The sequence below is a fragment of the Pseudochaenichthys georgianus genome, chromosome 5 (assembly GCF_902827115.2).
Source record: "Pseudochaenichthys georgianus chromosome 5, fPseGeo1.2, whole genome shotgun sequence".
Classification (NCBI taxonomy): Eukaryota; Metazoa; Chordata; class Actinopteri; order Perciformes; family Channichthyidae; genus Pseudochaenichthys; species Pseudochaenichthys georgianus.
This window is the reverse complement of record NC_047507.1, coordinates 1020526-1035837: the sequence shown is the minus strand read 5'-3', so window position 1 is coordinate 1035837 and position 15312 is coordinate 1020526. Positions and strand designations below refer to the sequence as shown.

The window sequence follows — 15312 nt, the reverse complement described above, 5'->3', positions numbered from 1 at the left end:
AGGAGAACGTTGGTCTGATCACGGAAATCAATGAGCTGCGTAAGGAGCTGCTTCTGCAGAGAACTCAGGTCAAAGACTACAAATCCCAGCTGTCCGTCTTAAAGAAGTCCAAGAGGGCGCGTCCTCACTCTGAACAAGGGACGGAAAAAGTAGCCTCAGCGTGAAGAGAGAAACTCAGAGACTCTCCCCTCAATGATTTGCATTTGTTCAGCTTGTATTATATGTATAAGATTGAAATGTGTCTTCATCAGCAAATCACTGTCTGAGTTATTCCTGAATATAAGACTGAGATTATGGAGCAGGAAGAAATTAAACTACACGGTGTGAACGCAATAGATTTATTTACACAACAACAATGAATAAAGTGAAATTATTTCTTTCCCAGGCCCTGCTTCACGTTGGCCGTTTGCACGTCGATCCTCCGGTGCATTGCGTCCATAGACGTGGAGAGCTTGTCGTACAGAGCCTGAACACAGGGGGGGGGAGAGGGGGACGTGTTACTTTCAAAGCACCAAGGAAAAAACATCACATTTCAGTGTTAACCATTAGCCAATCACCAACCAAGGCAACCCCCCCCCCTTATCACCTGCATCTCCTCCTAGAGCACCATTGATTTTAAACCAATCATCTCGCAGAGGGGCGTGGCCAGCAGCAGCTCATTAGCATTTAAAGTCACAGACACAGAATGAGCACTTTTGAAACAGGGCTGAAACAGAGAGGATTATGGGATTCTGCGATAATCTGTTTGGTGTTTCAGCCAATCAGAGACAGGCTCTGTATATATCTGAGACCTGAGATATATTGATGAGAAACAGTATAATAGGAGACCTTTAAGACGTGCTGCTGCCGAGTTGAAGTCAAGCACTCTGGTGGGATGTATTCCCCTCACCACAATGTGATTGTTATTTTAGCAGAATCTGAATAAACGGAGATTCAAATTGATGGGACTTAAACGGATGTTCCCGGTCAGTACGAGCTGATCGTCCCGTACCTGAGCCTTCTTGGTCTCTTTGCTGCACACGTCCCTCAGACTCCGGATCTTGGCCTTCAGCTGCTGCGTCTCGCTGGAGATCTCCTGGATCTTATCGGCCATCTCCTCGCGCTTCTGATGGATCTGGTTGTACTCCCTGGAGAACAGATCGATTGTGTTTACAAGCATGTAAATGATATATCATAGAACAGACAGGAAGTGAAATCATTTTGTGATAAGTACCCCAGCACTTCCTGCGCATGCTGCTCCTTCATCTCCTTCTTCTTCTGCCTCCGGATGTTCAGCTTGGACTCTTTGTCCAGCTTCATGCCCAGAGTTCTCTTCAGCTGACCCTCCTCGCTGCACAGGTTCTTCAACTCCTTCAGCTTCTTCTCGTACTGAGCCGTCAGCTCCTGGTGCTGCACACACACACACACACACATGTTAATAAAGCTGTTATTAGTTAAGGCAGTGGTTCCCAACCTGGAGGGGGGGGGGGGGGGTGAAGCTTGGGAAGAAGTTGTAAACAAACATTGTTTGCTCGTAAGAAAAGTCCACGAGAAGTCTGTCAGCTATAATGCCCACACCAACAAAGTATGATGAGGCACACGGAGAGATCTCCCTCTCAAATTCAAAGGGGCTTTATTGGCATGAAAGTTGAACGAAACAATGTTTCCAAAGCATCAAAATACAAATTAATTAACAACATTAACATACATTTCAAATGTTTACATATTATCGAATATATATATATATATAGCGAGTGCCTGTTTTTCCTGGCCAAGGTCAGGGTCCTTGAACACAACACGAGCCTAACGTGTCATCACATGTCTTCGACCTTCTTTATATATACAGACTCTATGGTCTCGTCTGACAGGGGTGCAGTTCTGACGGAGAGCACCAGAACGTCACTCGGCACTTCCAGAAATTGCAGTACCGATAAGTCCATACACATGCCGCAGTTTCTGCGTGTCTGTGTCTTTAGTTGAAAGCCCGGTGGCGATCTGTCCATCTGTCATACTGATCAGACAGTCAATAACTGTGTTGTTATCATTAGCATCTGGTTAGCTAGCTATGCTAACGAATATAAGAAGCTTTTTCTACAACCAGTGAGGTAAAGGCACATCTTTATATGATCATTATAGTTATCAAAAATAAGAGAATAAAGTAAACCGGTATAAAATACTATATGACAGTTATTAATAAAGAAGAATACAGTTTGAAAGTGATTTGTAAAATATCCATAAAGAAAAAATAAATCTGCTTCCAGTTCTGTTTCATCTGGGTGTTGAGATGTGTCCATAGATCTCTTAATGTTGCTCTCAAAGTGCACCAGATTGATGCTTTTAACTTCAACATTTAAAAGCCCCCCCCCCTAGAGGAGGTTATTTCGGCGATTATCTAAAATATAAATTATATTTGAAGCAACTTTAGTTACATTTCCATGTCTTTTCCAATGACCGTAAGAACCCTGCAAGCAGGCTATTGGCGAACGGCATAAAACACGTTCGTATATAAAACCATGCTTGCATCTATACAACCTATAGAAACGCAACACGGCGTCAGTTTAGACGTAATTCTGTCCACCGCATCATTTATGAGAAAACATTTCTTAACAAGAGCACATCATCGAGGGTGATCAATAACATCTTTCCCTCTTTGCCATTTTCTAACTTTTAGAGGCGTTCCTACAGACGGTTGTCCCACCTCCTGCTCCCGCTGCTTGCTGTTGGTCATGCTGCTCTCCAGGTCCTGCAGCAGGTTGAACATCTGCTGCAGCTTAGCCTCCGTGTGAGTCACGCTCTGCATCATGCTCTGCAGCTCCACCACCCGCCCGTCCGTGTCCTCCTGCAGTCAAACAAACACGTTCATTCAGTACAGCACCTTTCACAGAAATAACATTCACAAAGTGCTGCACAAGAAAGGACGCGTTTAAATGAAGACCACAGAAACATGAATACAACAACATGACATTAAGGTTAGCATGAAAACAAAACCGAGCATGTGGAACAGCCATAAGAACAGAACACACATCTCAGGCAGAGACTAAAGCCAATGGAAAAAGACGGGTCTTCAGTTCCGGTGCATATATGCCGGAGACAACACGTCCTACGTCTGAGTGACCGGACACAGATCGTGAGAAGACGCCCGTTTCTCTAGAGAACTCACGATGGTGCACTTGATGGTCTTCACGTTCTCCCTCATCCTCTCCATCTGACTCTTCAGCTCCTCCGGAGACTGCACGATCTGGGACCTGAGTTTACTGACGTCTTCCTTCAGGTTGCTGACGTCCACCTTCACCTGGGTCTGACACACACACGCACACACACACACACACACACACACACACACAAATTAAGGACCTTGATACTTACTGTATTTGCCATTTACTTCCCTGAAGTGGTTTCAAACGAGGTCTGCACAATTTGGAAAGTAACCAGGGCTCGAGCTTAAGGACGTCCCGTCTTCGAAAGAAATAGTGTCGGGGAGGATACAAATACATTTTGGGAGGAATTTGGGACGAGAGTTAAAATAAAAATACCCTGCTAACTCTACTACGAACGGCGATGAAAATGAAACTGACTGCACGTTTTGTGTAGCACACAGTTATTAAACCTCCTTGTCAACATAAACACACAACATTTAGCAACCCGTGAAATGCACACACTAGGGGTGTAACGGCCCTTCGGTTCGGTACACGTGCGTCGCAGCATTCAGAGTAATTTGCTCACATTGGGTTCAAAGCGTCATAGAGCGAGCAAGTCATTTCATTGGACGAGAGGCATACTATGAGAGCTGGTCACAGGGATGCGTTCAAATTTAGTCAGTAATTTGAGGAACTAGCGAAATGGCGAACGCAGATAAAGTTGAGCTCGAAAATCCTCCAGCATCATTGAAGTCTCCGGTTTGGGACCGGTTTTTCTGCCACACACACACACACACACACACACACACACACACACACACACACACACACACACACACACACACACACACACACACACACACACACACACACACACACACACACACACACACACACACACAGAGCGGTGCCAAAAAAGAAAAAAAACGTAACGTATGAAGCAGCTTTTGACGGAGCGCCCCCTTGAGGGGGTTTCCAGACATGTCATTGCAGTAAATTAAAGGGGGTTTCATGTTGTCGTTGCTGTGGACCTTTTCAAATCGACCTTCTCTGGGGCCTTCTGGTTCGGGGCCCCAAGCAGTTGCCTGCCTTGCCTCGTGTCCGGAAGCGCCGGCCTCTTCATTTACTCACGCCTCTTCATCCCCCATGGGTAATAAGGCTGCGATGAGAACTCCATCGTATTTAGGCCTGAGCAATATGCTGCTGTCGGGACGGGTACCGAGCCCCGGTATCAAACGGGTCCCGGGCCGGAATTATTAAAGACAGTGGTACCGACAGTGGTCTTTTTATCGGTACTGGAGACATTTAAAACACATGTCATACGTATTATTGCTACATTTGCAGTTTCGCCAACTCGTTTCTAATAAGCAATAAGACTACAAAATGCGTCTATGAAGTATTTTCGATCTTATTTTCGATCTTTCCAATCCAGAGATCTCTCTCTCCCGCCTGTGTGCGAGGGGGCGGGCGGTTTGTAAAGGTCTCCTGACTGTGGTACAGACTGCCATCCTGGTTAGTGGTTACTCCGTCTTCTGTCTTCAGGACTGAGAGTTGGATTTAATTTGATTTGATTCAATATTTCTCGTTTGCGTGGTTTTTTAAATATCTTTGGCCTTTGTTTATGCGATTGACTGATTTACTCAAATAAAAAAGTTGATGAATTAGAATATTTTAATTTCTGGACGGTTCCGGGAGGATGGTGAAAGTAATGCTATTATTTTAAAGATATTGCGATGTGTCTTGAGAGAGGGAGGAATATCTCGACTGCAGCTCCAAGTATTTTCCGCGTACCTTTCAACAACTACATCAAAAAGAGAATGTGTACAAAGACTTTATATCAGTCACGTACCAGTTTCTGAGTCTTCTCTGCGATCTTGGTTTTCAACTCCGCGATGACTTCATTCGTCACGTTCTGGAAAGGAGATGTCGTGTTACACTTGAGCACGAACACATCGAGAAGCAGGTGTTATTATCACGTGGCGCTTTAATCACCGATTCCTGGAACTTGTGCGTGGCGGTGGTCTGCAGCTCGGAGAGCGACGCTGCCAGCTCGTCGGCCTCCACCTGCTGCTCCGGGGGGATGGTGCTGAGGAACAGAATACATCTTTGAATTGGAAAAAGTGTGTGTAGTTTTAAAGGTCCCCTATTATACTGTGTTTCATCCATGCATCACAGCTCTCAGATATATACAGAGCCTCTCTCTGATTGGCTGAAACACCAAACGGATCATTCCAGCATTACCCATAATCCCCTCTGTTTCAGCCCTGTTTCCAAAGTGCTGATTCTCTGTCTGTTACTTTAGATGAGGGGACACATGTTGATGTAGAAGAGGGGACACATGTTGATGTAGAAGAGACATGAAGAAGAGGGGACACATGTTGATGTAGAAGAGACGTGGAGAAGAGGGGACACATGTTGATGTAGAAGAGACATGAAGAAGAGGGGACACATGTTGATGTAGAAGAGACATGAAGAAGAGGGGACACATGTTGATGTAGAAGAGACATCAAGAAGAGGGGACACATGTTGATGTAGAAGAGACATGGAGAAGAGGGGACACATGTTGATGTAGCAGAGACATGGAGAAGAGGGGACACATGTTGATGTAGAAGAGACGTGAAGAAGAGGGGACACATGTTGATGTAGAAGAGAGATGAAGAAGAGGGGACACATGTTGATGTAGAAGAGACATGAAGAAGAGGGGACACATGTTGATGTAGAAGAGACATGAAGAAGAGGGGACACATGTTGATGTAGAAGAGACATGAAGAAGAGGGGACACGTGTTGATGTAGAAGAGACATGAAGAAGAGGGGACACATGTTGATGTGGAAGAGACATGGAGAAGAGGGGACACGTGTTGATGTAGAAGAGACATGAAGAAGAGGGGACACATGTTGATGCAGAAGAGACATGAAGAAGAGGGGACACATGTTGATGTAGAAGAGACATGGAGAAGAGGGGACACATGGTGATGTAGAAGAGACATGAAGAAGAGGGGACACATGTTGATGTAGAAGAGACGTGAAGAAGAGGGGACACATGTTGATGTAGAAGAGACATGAAGAAGAGGGGACACATGTTGATGTCGAAGAGACATGGAGAAGAGGGGACACATGTTGATGTAGAAGAGACATGGAGAAGAGGGGACACATGTTGATGCAGAAGAGACATGAAGAAGAGGGGACACATGTTGATGTCGAAGAGACATGGAGAAGAGGGGACACATGTTGATGTAGAAGAGACATGGAGAAGAGGGGACACATGTTGATGTAGAAGAGACATGAAGAAGAGGGGACACATGTTGATGTAGAAGAGACATGAAGAAGAGGGGACACATGTTGATGTAGAAGAGACATGGAGAAGAGGGGACACATGTTGATGCAGAAGAGACATGAAGAAGAGGGGACACATGTTGATGTAGAAGAGACATGGAGAAGAGGGGACACATGTTGATGTAGAAGAGACATGGAGAAGAGGGGACACATGTTGATGCAGAAGAGACATGAAGAAGAGGGGACACATGTTGATGTAGAAGAGACATGAAGAAGAGGGGACACATGTTGATGTAGAAGAGACATGAAGAAGAGGGGACACATGTTGATGTAGAAGAGACATGAAGAAGATGGGACACATGTTGATGTAGAAGAAACATGAAGAAGAGGGGACACATGTTGATGTAGAAGAGACATGGAGAAGAGGGGACACATGTTGATGTAGAAGAGACATGGAGAAGAGGGGACACATGTTGATGCAGAAGAGACATGAAGAAGAGGGGACACATGTTGATGTAGAAGAGACATGAAGAAGAGGGGACACATGTTGATGTAGAAGAAACATGAAGAAGAGGGGACACATGTTGATGTAGAAGAGACATGAAGAAGAGGGGACACATGTTGATGTAGAAGAGACATGGAGAAGAGGGGACACATGTTGATGCAGAAGAGACATGAAGAAGAGGGGACACATGTTGATGTAGAAGAGACATGAAGAAGAGGGGACACATGTTGATGTAGAAGAGACATGAAGAAGAGGGGACACATGTTGATGTAGAAGAAACATGAAGAAGAGGGGACACATGTTGATGTAGAAGAGACATGGAGAAGAGGGGACACATGTTGATGTAGAAGAGACATGGAGAAGAGGGGACACATGTTGATGCAGAAGAGACATGAAGAAGAGGGGACACATGTTGATGTAGAAGAGACATGAAGAAGAGGGGACACATGTTGATGTAGAAGAGACATGAAGAAGAGGGGACACATGTTGATGTAGAAGAAACATGAAGAAGAGGGGACACATGGTGTAGGGGACCTTTAAGGGTTGATCTCAAAATAGTGCCGACATGAAAAGGTAATTATTACTGAGGTAATGTAATCTGATCCACAGAATACAGTAAACATTTTGTGTTAAGGGACTGCTAAGACAAGACACTATTGTCAATTAGTGTCTCCATTGTGTCTCTGGTTTGGAGACTGGGAACAAAAGCAAAACGAGCTAATCATTCCGTAGAGAAGCAGCAACACACACACACACACACACACACACACACACACACACACACACACACACACACACACACACACACACACACACACACACACACACACACACACACACACACACACACACACACACACACACACACACACACACACACACGTCTGATCGAGACTCACTTCAGCGTCTCGATCTTCTTCTGGGCTTCTGAAATGCCTTTGTGCAAAGCCTGCAGCCGGTCCCTGCCTGCCCTCTGAAACACAGAGAAGCTGTTACAACACACACACACACACACACACACACACACACACACACACACACACACACACACACACACACACACACACACACACGCGAAAGGCAGCATCCTCAGCAGTGCCAACAGTCGTATCGGTGAGAGTAAAACAGGAAGTGGTCAAAGGAGCTCTTCTCCGCTCACATGTGAGCATTAACAGATTAAATATCTCATCAAGTGGAAACTGTGCAAAAGTCCCATCTCTAACCTCTTCAAATGGTTACTCACCGGAACACTATCGCTACTTAAAGCAGCTGTTTATGATGATGACGTATAGACCCTTCTCTCTCTTGCCTTCCACTCCTAGTCCTCTGACCCAGGGGGTTTCAGTGTGGGAAGGTGAGCCGCCCCTCAGAGAACATAAGAACAGCCCCCCCCCCCCCCCCCAATTATTATTGTTGTTGCTAACATGCAGGGGCTTTCAATTGCATTTCAAAGAGGTCCAGCAAGAGAAGATGTCAGTAGAGGCTCTGTTTTCGCCGTCTCCCTTTCTCTTTTTGGAGCACGCCATTTGAAATGACTGAGTGTTTCTCTTCTTGTCTATCCGTCGTGCCGAGTCCCAGTCCTCTGAGGTTACCCTGCAGCCTGCCTGTGAGACCGAGACACACGTCCTGCAGCACACAGCTGCAGCTGCCCACCGTTTGGAAACGTAAATAAATAGTATTTTCATTTCAATAATTTACTTCCTATACCCTGCTTCATAAACAATGCTGACATCCTGCTCCTCCGAGTCCGGGGGTCCGGGGATGTGAGGACAGCGCGAGGACACAGACAGACAGGCTGCTTCACTTCACAAAGGAGATGGCGTCAATATTAACAACACGGGAGCTAAAACGCTGAATAACCTTCATTACGTGTTCGAGGAAGAACATAAGAAAGGTTGACGAAGATGAGGCTGTTAACGGGCAGCGGATCCGCTGTGTAGAGAGAGAGAGAGAGAGAGAGAGAGAGAGAGAGAGAGAGAGAGAGAGAGAGCCGCTGTGTGTAGAAAGAGAGAGAGAGAGAGAGCCGCTGTGTGTAGAAAGAGAGAGAGCCGCTGTGTGTAGAAAGAGAGAGAGAGAGAGAGAGAGAGACGCTGTGTGTAGAGAGAGAGAGAGAGCCGCTGTGTGTAGAGAGAGAGAGCCGCTGTGTGTAGAAAGAGAGAGAGAGAGCCGCTGTGTGTAGAAAGAGAGAGAGAGAGCCGCTGTGTGTAGAAAGAGAGAGAGCCGCTGTGTGTAGAAAGAGAGAGAGAGAGAGAGAGAGAGACGCTGTGTGTAGAGAGAGAGAGAGAGCCGCTGTGTGTAGAGAGAGAGAGCCGCTGTGTGTAGAAAGAGAGAGAGAGAGCCGCTGTGTGTAGAAAGAGAGAGAGAGAGCCGCTGTGTGTAGAAAGAGAGAGCCGCTGTGTGTAGAAAGAGAGAGAGAGAGCCGCTGTGTGTAGAAAGAGAGAGCCGCTGTGTGTAGAAAGAGAGAGAGAGAGAGAGCGAGAGAGAGAGAGAGAGAGAGAGAGAGAGAGAGATGCGGTCCTCCGCCTCCTGTCCTCACAACTCTTATTATTCCCGGGACCGGACAATTGTTATTCGTTCCTACTCGGAACCGAGGTTTGCTTCCCAGCCTTGCTGCACGTCCCGCCCGTCCAACTGTACAGAAAGCGGCGAGATGCATTTCCTTAGGAATCGACAAGCAGAACCGAAACTAACATTTATGGGTGAAAGACGCCACTTGTCCGTCGGACACGTCATTGGAAAGATGTAGTTGTCCGATATTATAAATAACACGTCCCGGACGATCGGACGAGTGCTTTGTGGCACACTGCTCCCTTGAAGCTCTCTGGCGCCCCCTAGGGAGGCGCGCCTGACACTTTGCGCTGCTCCAACCCCTCGCCCCTATTCCACCGAGCTTAGCACTTTGGTTGTTATTCGTCTTCTTTGCTTGCGAAGCCCTTTGAGCACCAGGAAAAGCGCTATATAGATAACATGTAGTATTATTATTATAACATACTAGTTTGGATGTCTTCTCATGGACCATGACCATCCTCAGCTTCCTGAAGTGAAGATAGTTCATGATGGCGCTCAGAATAGTGAGGGTCCTCTGCTTTTCTGGGAGGGAAAGCGACGCCGTGTGGGTTATCCAACAGGGAGGCAGAACATTGACTCTCTGACAGTTGAAACTAAAGAAGGTTTACTTACTTGGAACTAGGAGGTCACTCAGGGAGAAATCGTGCACCAAGCCGATGGGAAGAAACTTACGCCTAGGAAAAGGAAACGAGAACAGGAAGCGCTCTGCTTATTAATTAAATCTATTTCGTTTGCTTACGTATATCTAAATACTAGGGCCGGGACTTCAACGCGTTAAATCAGATTAATTAATTACACAAAAATTAACGCGTTAAAAAAATTAACGCATTTTAATCGCACTTATTTTTGCACAGCGGAACATTTCTCACTGGATGAGTTTCAGGCGTACCGATTATACTGGAGCACCAACTAACGTTCATGACTTCAGCATGGCACTTCAAACAACAACAAACCACGGTGAACAATAGTCAAACATGAACGAACAAGCCGATGAGACCGCTTTGGTCGGCCCCGTGGATGGGACATTTTGTTTTAAAAAACGGACGGATGGAAGCGTCGACAAGAGCACGGCTGTGTGCAAATTATGCAAACAAGAATGTGCATATCACCGCAGCTCATCAAGCCTAAAGTATCACCTAAATGCAAAGCATGTAGCAGCTAGCGTGTAGCAGCTAGCATGTAGCAGCTAGCATGTAGCAGCTAGCGTGTAGCAGCTAGCGTGTAGCAGCTAGCGTGTAGCAGCTAGCGTGTAGCAGCTAGCGTGTAGCAGCTAGCATGTAGCAGCTAGCATGTAGCAGCTAGCGTGGACGTTAGCCCGACTCCGAGTGCAAGGAACCACACCCTGACCCAACCCACACTCAGCCAGATGACTGGTTTCAGGGCCAGGATAAGTGAGTCCACGTCTGAGAGAATAACCAGCTCCCTGGCTCACTGGATTAGGGCTCGACATTAAGGACTGCCCGATGGCCCGGGGCCATCTAGTATTTAGCTCGGGCAATAAAGCCTCACCTGCTGGTTGCCCGATCGGGCAATCTATTATGCCAGTATCATGCGGATCCAGTAATGAGTGACCCGACAGTCAAACTAAACATATATATAACTAGTTACGGTAGTTTGAGAGGTAATTAAAATAGCTACGTGTGATATTCTAACCTGAAGTGTGTGTTTTGTTCCGCTCACCGCTGCATGTGATCATGCAGAGCTGCGTGTCGAGTCTCGACTCGTCAGCAGCAGCTGATCTCTCTCTCCCGTCAGATTAGACTTCACTCGCGTTTATGTCCATATCGATCAGATCCAGCTAGTTCTAGCTAATGATATGACCACCTGCTTATTAAAAGACAACTACACAATAAGTGTCGCTATGCAACTGGATGAGGCCACAAAGTGTAGCGCAGCATTATGCATTTGTTTACATGCCCACCGGAACCCCGAGGCATTACCAACAGATCAACGCACAATCAACCCATCCAGGACATCTCTTTCTCCACATTAAGTTTTAGACATTAGAGTTGACTCTTCTTGTCTGTCACATACTCTTCTTGTCTGTCACATAAGTGGCGCAACTGAAGCGGTATTGCTCTAAAGGGAAATAATTTTGACCGAAGATATTTAGATTTGCCGGCTAACGGGAACTCTGACGTGTGCTTCGCGGATGTGCTCGGCTCCTCTCGACTGCTGCTCGGTCAGCTTCCGGATGAGGAGGCATTCGTTCGAGGGGACACATGTTGATGTAGAAGAGACATGGAGAAGAGGGGACACATGTTGATGTAGAAGAGACATGGAGAAGAGGGGACACATGTTGATGTAGAAGAGACATGGAGAAGAGGGGACACATGTTGATGTAGAAGAGACTTGAAGAAGAGGGGACACATGTTGATGTAGAAGAGACATGGAGAAGAGGGGACACATGTTGATGTAGAAGAGACGTGAGGAAGAGGGGACACATGTTGATGTAGAAGAGACATGAAGAAGAGGGGACACATGTTGATGTAGAGGAGACATGAAGAAGAGGGGACACATGTTGATGTAGAAGAGACATGAAGAAGAGGGGACACATGTTGATGTAGAAGAGACATGAAGAAGAGGGGACACATGTTGATGTAGAAGAGACATGAAGAAGAGGGGACACATGTTGATGTAGAAGAGACATGAAGAAGAGGGGAAACATGTTGATGTAGAGGAGACATGAAGAAGAGGGGACACATGTTGATGTAGAAGAGACATGAAGAAGAGGGGACACGTGTTGTTGTATCCAGATGAGAAGCACTCACATGAGCATGAAGACGCTGGTGATGGCCAGAGTCGCCTCGTGGTACTGAGGGTTTGCGATGTTCACCAAAAGTGGGACCTGCGACAAAAGACATGTCAAGAAGAAGAAGAAGAAGAAGAAGAAGAAGAAGAAGAAGAAGAAGAGCAGCAAGCTGACTAGAAAGACCACAGTACTTATTTTTGTATTAAATTGCAATTACAAATGTTCGATGTTATTCCTTAAAACTTGTATCATCATCATCATCATCATCATCATCATCATGTTAAAGTCAGAGCTGTTTTTTGATTTCGTCGCTTGGAAGAAAGTATAGTCGAAATGACAAAGCGTCTGTACTACAACGAGAAGAGGTCGTTGCCTCTGGGTGGCAGCACTTACCATGGAGTGCAACTCGGGTCTGAAGCGGTACAGCAGGTGCAACACTCTCATGTAGAGCGCCTGAATGGACTCGGGCTGAAGGGAGAGAAGAGCTACACGTTATTGATCCGATTGGTTACCTAGATACCAAATACTGTTAATATTTACATTCATTATGTGACCGTCTATCCTGTAGTTATTGAACTGTTCTTTTTACTGCACTGTTAGATACAATTATCACAGCAGCATAACACGACTGTACACTTCGTAACTCTGGCACAACAATTTCCGTGGGTATAAAGTAAGTCTTATCTTATTAGAGGGTTTGAGCATAGAGGCCAGTGATTGGTCGCTGTAATAGTTGCTCCTGTTCATACCGTCAGTGTAAAGACGTCCCCTGGTTCTGCGCAAAGTAATCTGTGTTTCGGGCTGCTCCAACTAATGACTATCGTTTCATTATTGATGCATCGGCTTCTTATTTATTTGGTCGATTAAGTCACTTTCAAAACAAATATTCCAAACGTGTGCTTATTAAAATAATGTATTGCTATTTATATAACACACAAATAAATTGTATATAAGTAAAAGTGATGGTTTGACTTGATTCAGAAGATAATGGCAAATAAATATGCAATGTAAATAATAGCATTATACAGTATGCTCATCAGTGATGGAAATACGATTCAGAATCTTCACTTAAGCAAAATACCACACTGTAAACATACTATAAATTGCTATCAATCAAAGTTTATTTATATTATTATATTTGTGCAAATTAATATGAACCCCTCTGAAACCTTGTAGGGAGCAACAGAGGAAGGAATCCTTTACCAGGACGGACAGTAAATACAAGTCATTCAAAATGTTTTACTAGTAAAAGTATTATCATCAAAATGTACTTAAAGTAGAGGTAGCTGGATACTCAACATGTCTGGAATTAACCTGTCAGTTTAGCTATCAAGTATTATAATGCCCTGCTTATACGATATTCTTTATTTTCCCGTCAGGAACTTTTTTCTGCTTCTTTCTGAATAAACGTGTTCATTATTTAGTGTTATTACATGGCTTAGTTGAATACTCAATTCTGATTGGTCAATTCTGACATCTCAGAGGTCAATATGACGGAAGTAGTACAGACCGTTGCTAAGCACTATAATGGCCGTTGCTAAGGAAGATTGAGAAAGGCTAAACACGGAGCGCTGGACGTCAGATAAGCCGTTCGGACACTGCGGCCAACTCGGCCGTCTCTCGCGTTTAGCTTGGTCAAATCAGAAGCTCTTCTTTTTTAGAGTGCGCGATTTTGGGCGGCTTTACGGTAGTCGCTGAGAAGCGGCACTGACGCGAGTACAAGAGTCAAATAATGCATGTTTTTGTGCTATATTTGCGATAAAATAATGTTTTACCTTAAGTTCTTAATACAACTGACACTGTTGGACTCAGTACTAGTTTGACTGCTACCAACAATACAATGAAGTACTTTTACTGTGTACTTTTTCAGTTATTCTCTGACAGACTCCCCTCCTACAATAATGCATGTGTTCTGCTCTCTTTGATGAGGTAAAATGATTTTTTTGCCATACATTCTTAGTGAAATTGATACTGTTGGACTCAAACCACAAGTACAATCAAGTGTTTTTACTGTGTACTTTTTGAGTAATACTCAAAACTCCGTTGGTGCGCCGTTGAACGGAGTTTATTTTCTTAGCAGATCAAATACGATCATTTCCCAGTCAATACAATAATTACCATTAATATTGGCTGTCGATAGTTTGTTTAGTATCTGGCCGTGAAATAAGCTGGATAATGTGCAGCAAGGCGGTCGGACAGAATAACATAACCGTCAGTCCACATCCCACACAGTAACAACAGTAAACGGGCATTACCTTGGGAACAGGGATAAGATCGCTCTTCCCGAATTGTTTGGCCTCCTGTCCGGTCAACACTTCAGCTCGAAAGAAGTTAACCAGGGCATCCGCCGAATACACGGGAAAGGTGAGTTCAGCCATTTGTGAAGCGTTTAGTTCCGAGAAAATACAGAAAATGCAGTAACGCTTCTCCAAAGGATACAAGATTCGCGCCTGAAAACTACTTCCTCGTTGATTTCTGGAGCACGCATCTGATTGGTCGTTTTATACTTCTCTATTCTTCTTCTACCAACTAGGAATGGGCGCATTACCGCCACCTACTGGACTGGAGTGTGCTGCCACGCACACAATGTTTCAAAAGTGGTTTCGATGTTGCCCTTTATTTGCGATAAGTGTGCGTCTTTGCGCAATGCCGTTGGCCTGGCTGTTTGATATATATTGTGGGTTTTCTCTGGAAGTTTTTCCTTGTACGATGTGAGGGTCTAAGGACAGAGGGTGTAAGGACAGAGGGTCTAAGGACAGAGGGTCTAAGGACAGAGGGTGTCGTTTTTCTCATACTGATATTCTGACCAATCTGTGCTGTATAGTGTCTCTACTGTAGGCTATTTTTATTGTACAGCACTTTGGCTCGACCAAAAATCGTTTATAAATGTGCTATATAAATAAAACTTGATTTATATGTGTGCTATATAACCCACTCTTCTTGAGTCCATATGTATGAATACAGTGTATGGTATTTACACCTGTGCAATAGTAATGGTGATTCAAAGACAGTACGACACCAGCATGTGGGAATGTACCCCCTGCCAAATGCAATGGACCCACAGATGAGAGGTGCTAATGTTCTGAAGACAAAGAGA

At 45.0% G+C, this 15312-nt stretch overlaps 2 protein-coding genes across 4 annotated transcripts in view; one reads left to right on the top strand and one right to left on the bottom strand.

Moving 5' to 3' along the window:
- Positions 1–336, top strand: part of cfap57 (cilia and flagella associated protein 57) — a 43532-nt gene extending 43196 nt beyond the window's left edge. For both annotated transcript variants that reach the window (XM_034083953.2, XM_034083952.2), the window contains one exon: positions 3–336. In XM_034083953.2, coding sequence (XP_033939844.1) covers positions 3–164 — 162 coding nt within the window. In that variant the 3' untranslated portion in view covers positions 165–336. The remainder of the gene's footprint in view (positions 1–2) is intronic.
- Positions 325–14674, bottom strand: nuf2 (UF2 component of NDC80 kinetochore complex). 2 transcript variants are annotated; one of them, XM_034083955.1, is made up of 13 exons: positions 14471–14674; positions 12609–12683; positions 12235–12311; positions 10076–10137; positions 9888–9985; positions 7795–7868; positions 5109–5202; positions 4966–5028; positions 3140–3277; positions 2678–2818; positions 1214–1389; positions 992–1127; positions 325–466 (listed from the first exon to the last, which is right to left on the bottom strand). In XM_034083955.1, exons 1-13 carry the CDS (start codon positions 14591–14593, stop codon positions 371–373), a joined length of 1353 nt encoding a protein of 450 aa, XP_033939846.1. In that variant the 5' UTR covers positions 14594–14674; the 3' UTR covers positions 325–370. The 2 variants fall into 2 exon arrangements, with proteins under 2 accessions (XP_033939846.1, XP_033939847.1); XM_034083956.1 differs by lacking the exons at positions 7795–7868; positions 9888–9985; positions 10076–10137.
- Positions 14675–15312: the final 638 nt, after the last annotated feature.

Excerpts from the sequence above, each read along its gene's own strand:
- nuf2 (XM_034083955.1), bottom strand. The coding sequence starts at position 14,593 with ATGGCTGAACTCACCTTTCCCGTGTATTCGGCGGATGCCCTGGTTAAC. Across the intron at positions 1,390-2,677 it reads GCAAGCAGCGGGAGCAGGAG|CACCAGGAGCTGACGGCTCA; the intron begins GTGGGACAACCG and ends GTGTGTGTGCAG. Across the intron at positions 467-991 it reads AAGAGACCAAGAAGGCTCAG|GCTCTGTACGACAAGCTCTC; the intron begins GTACGGGACGAT and ends CCCTGTGTTCAG.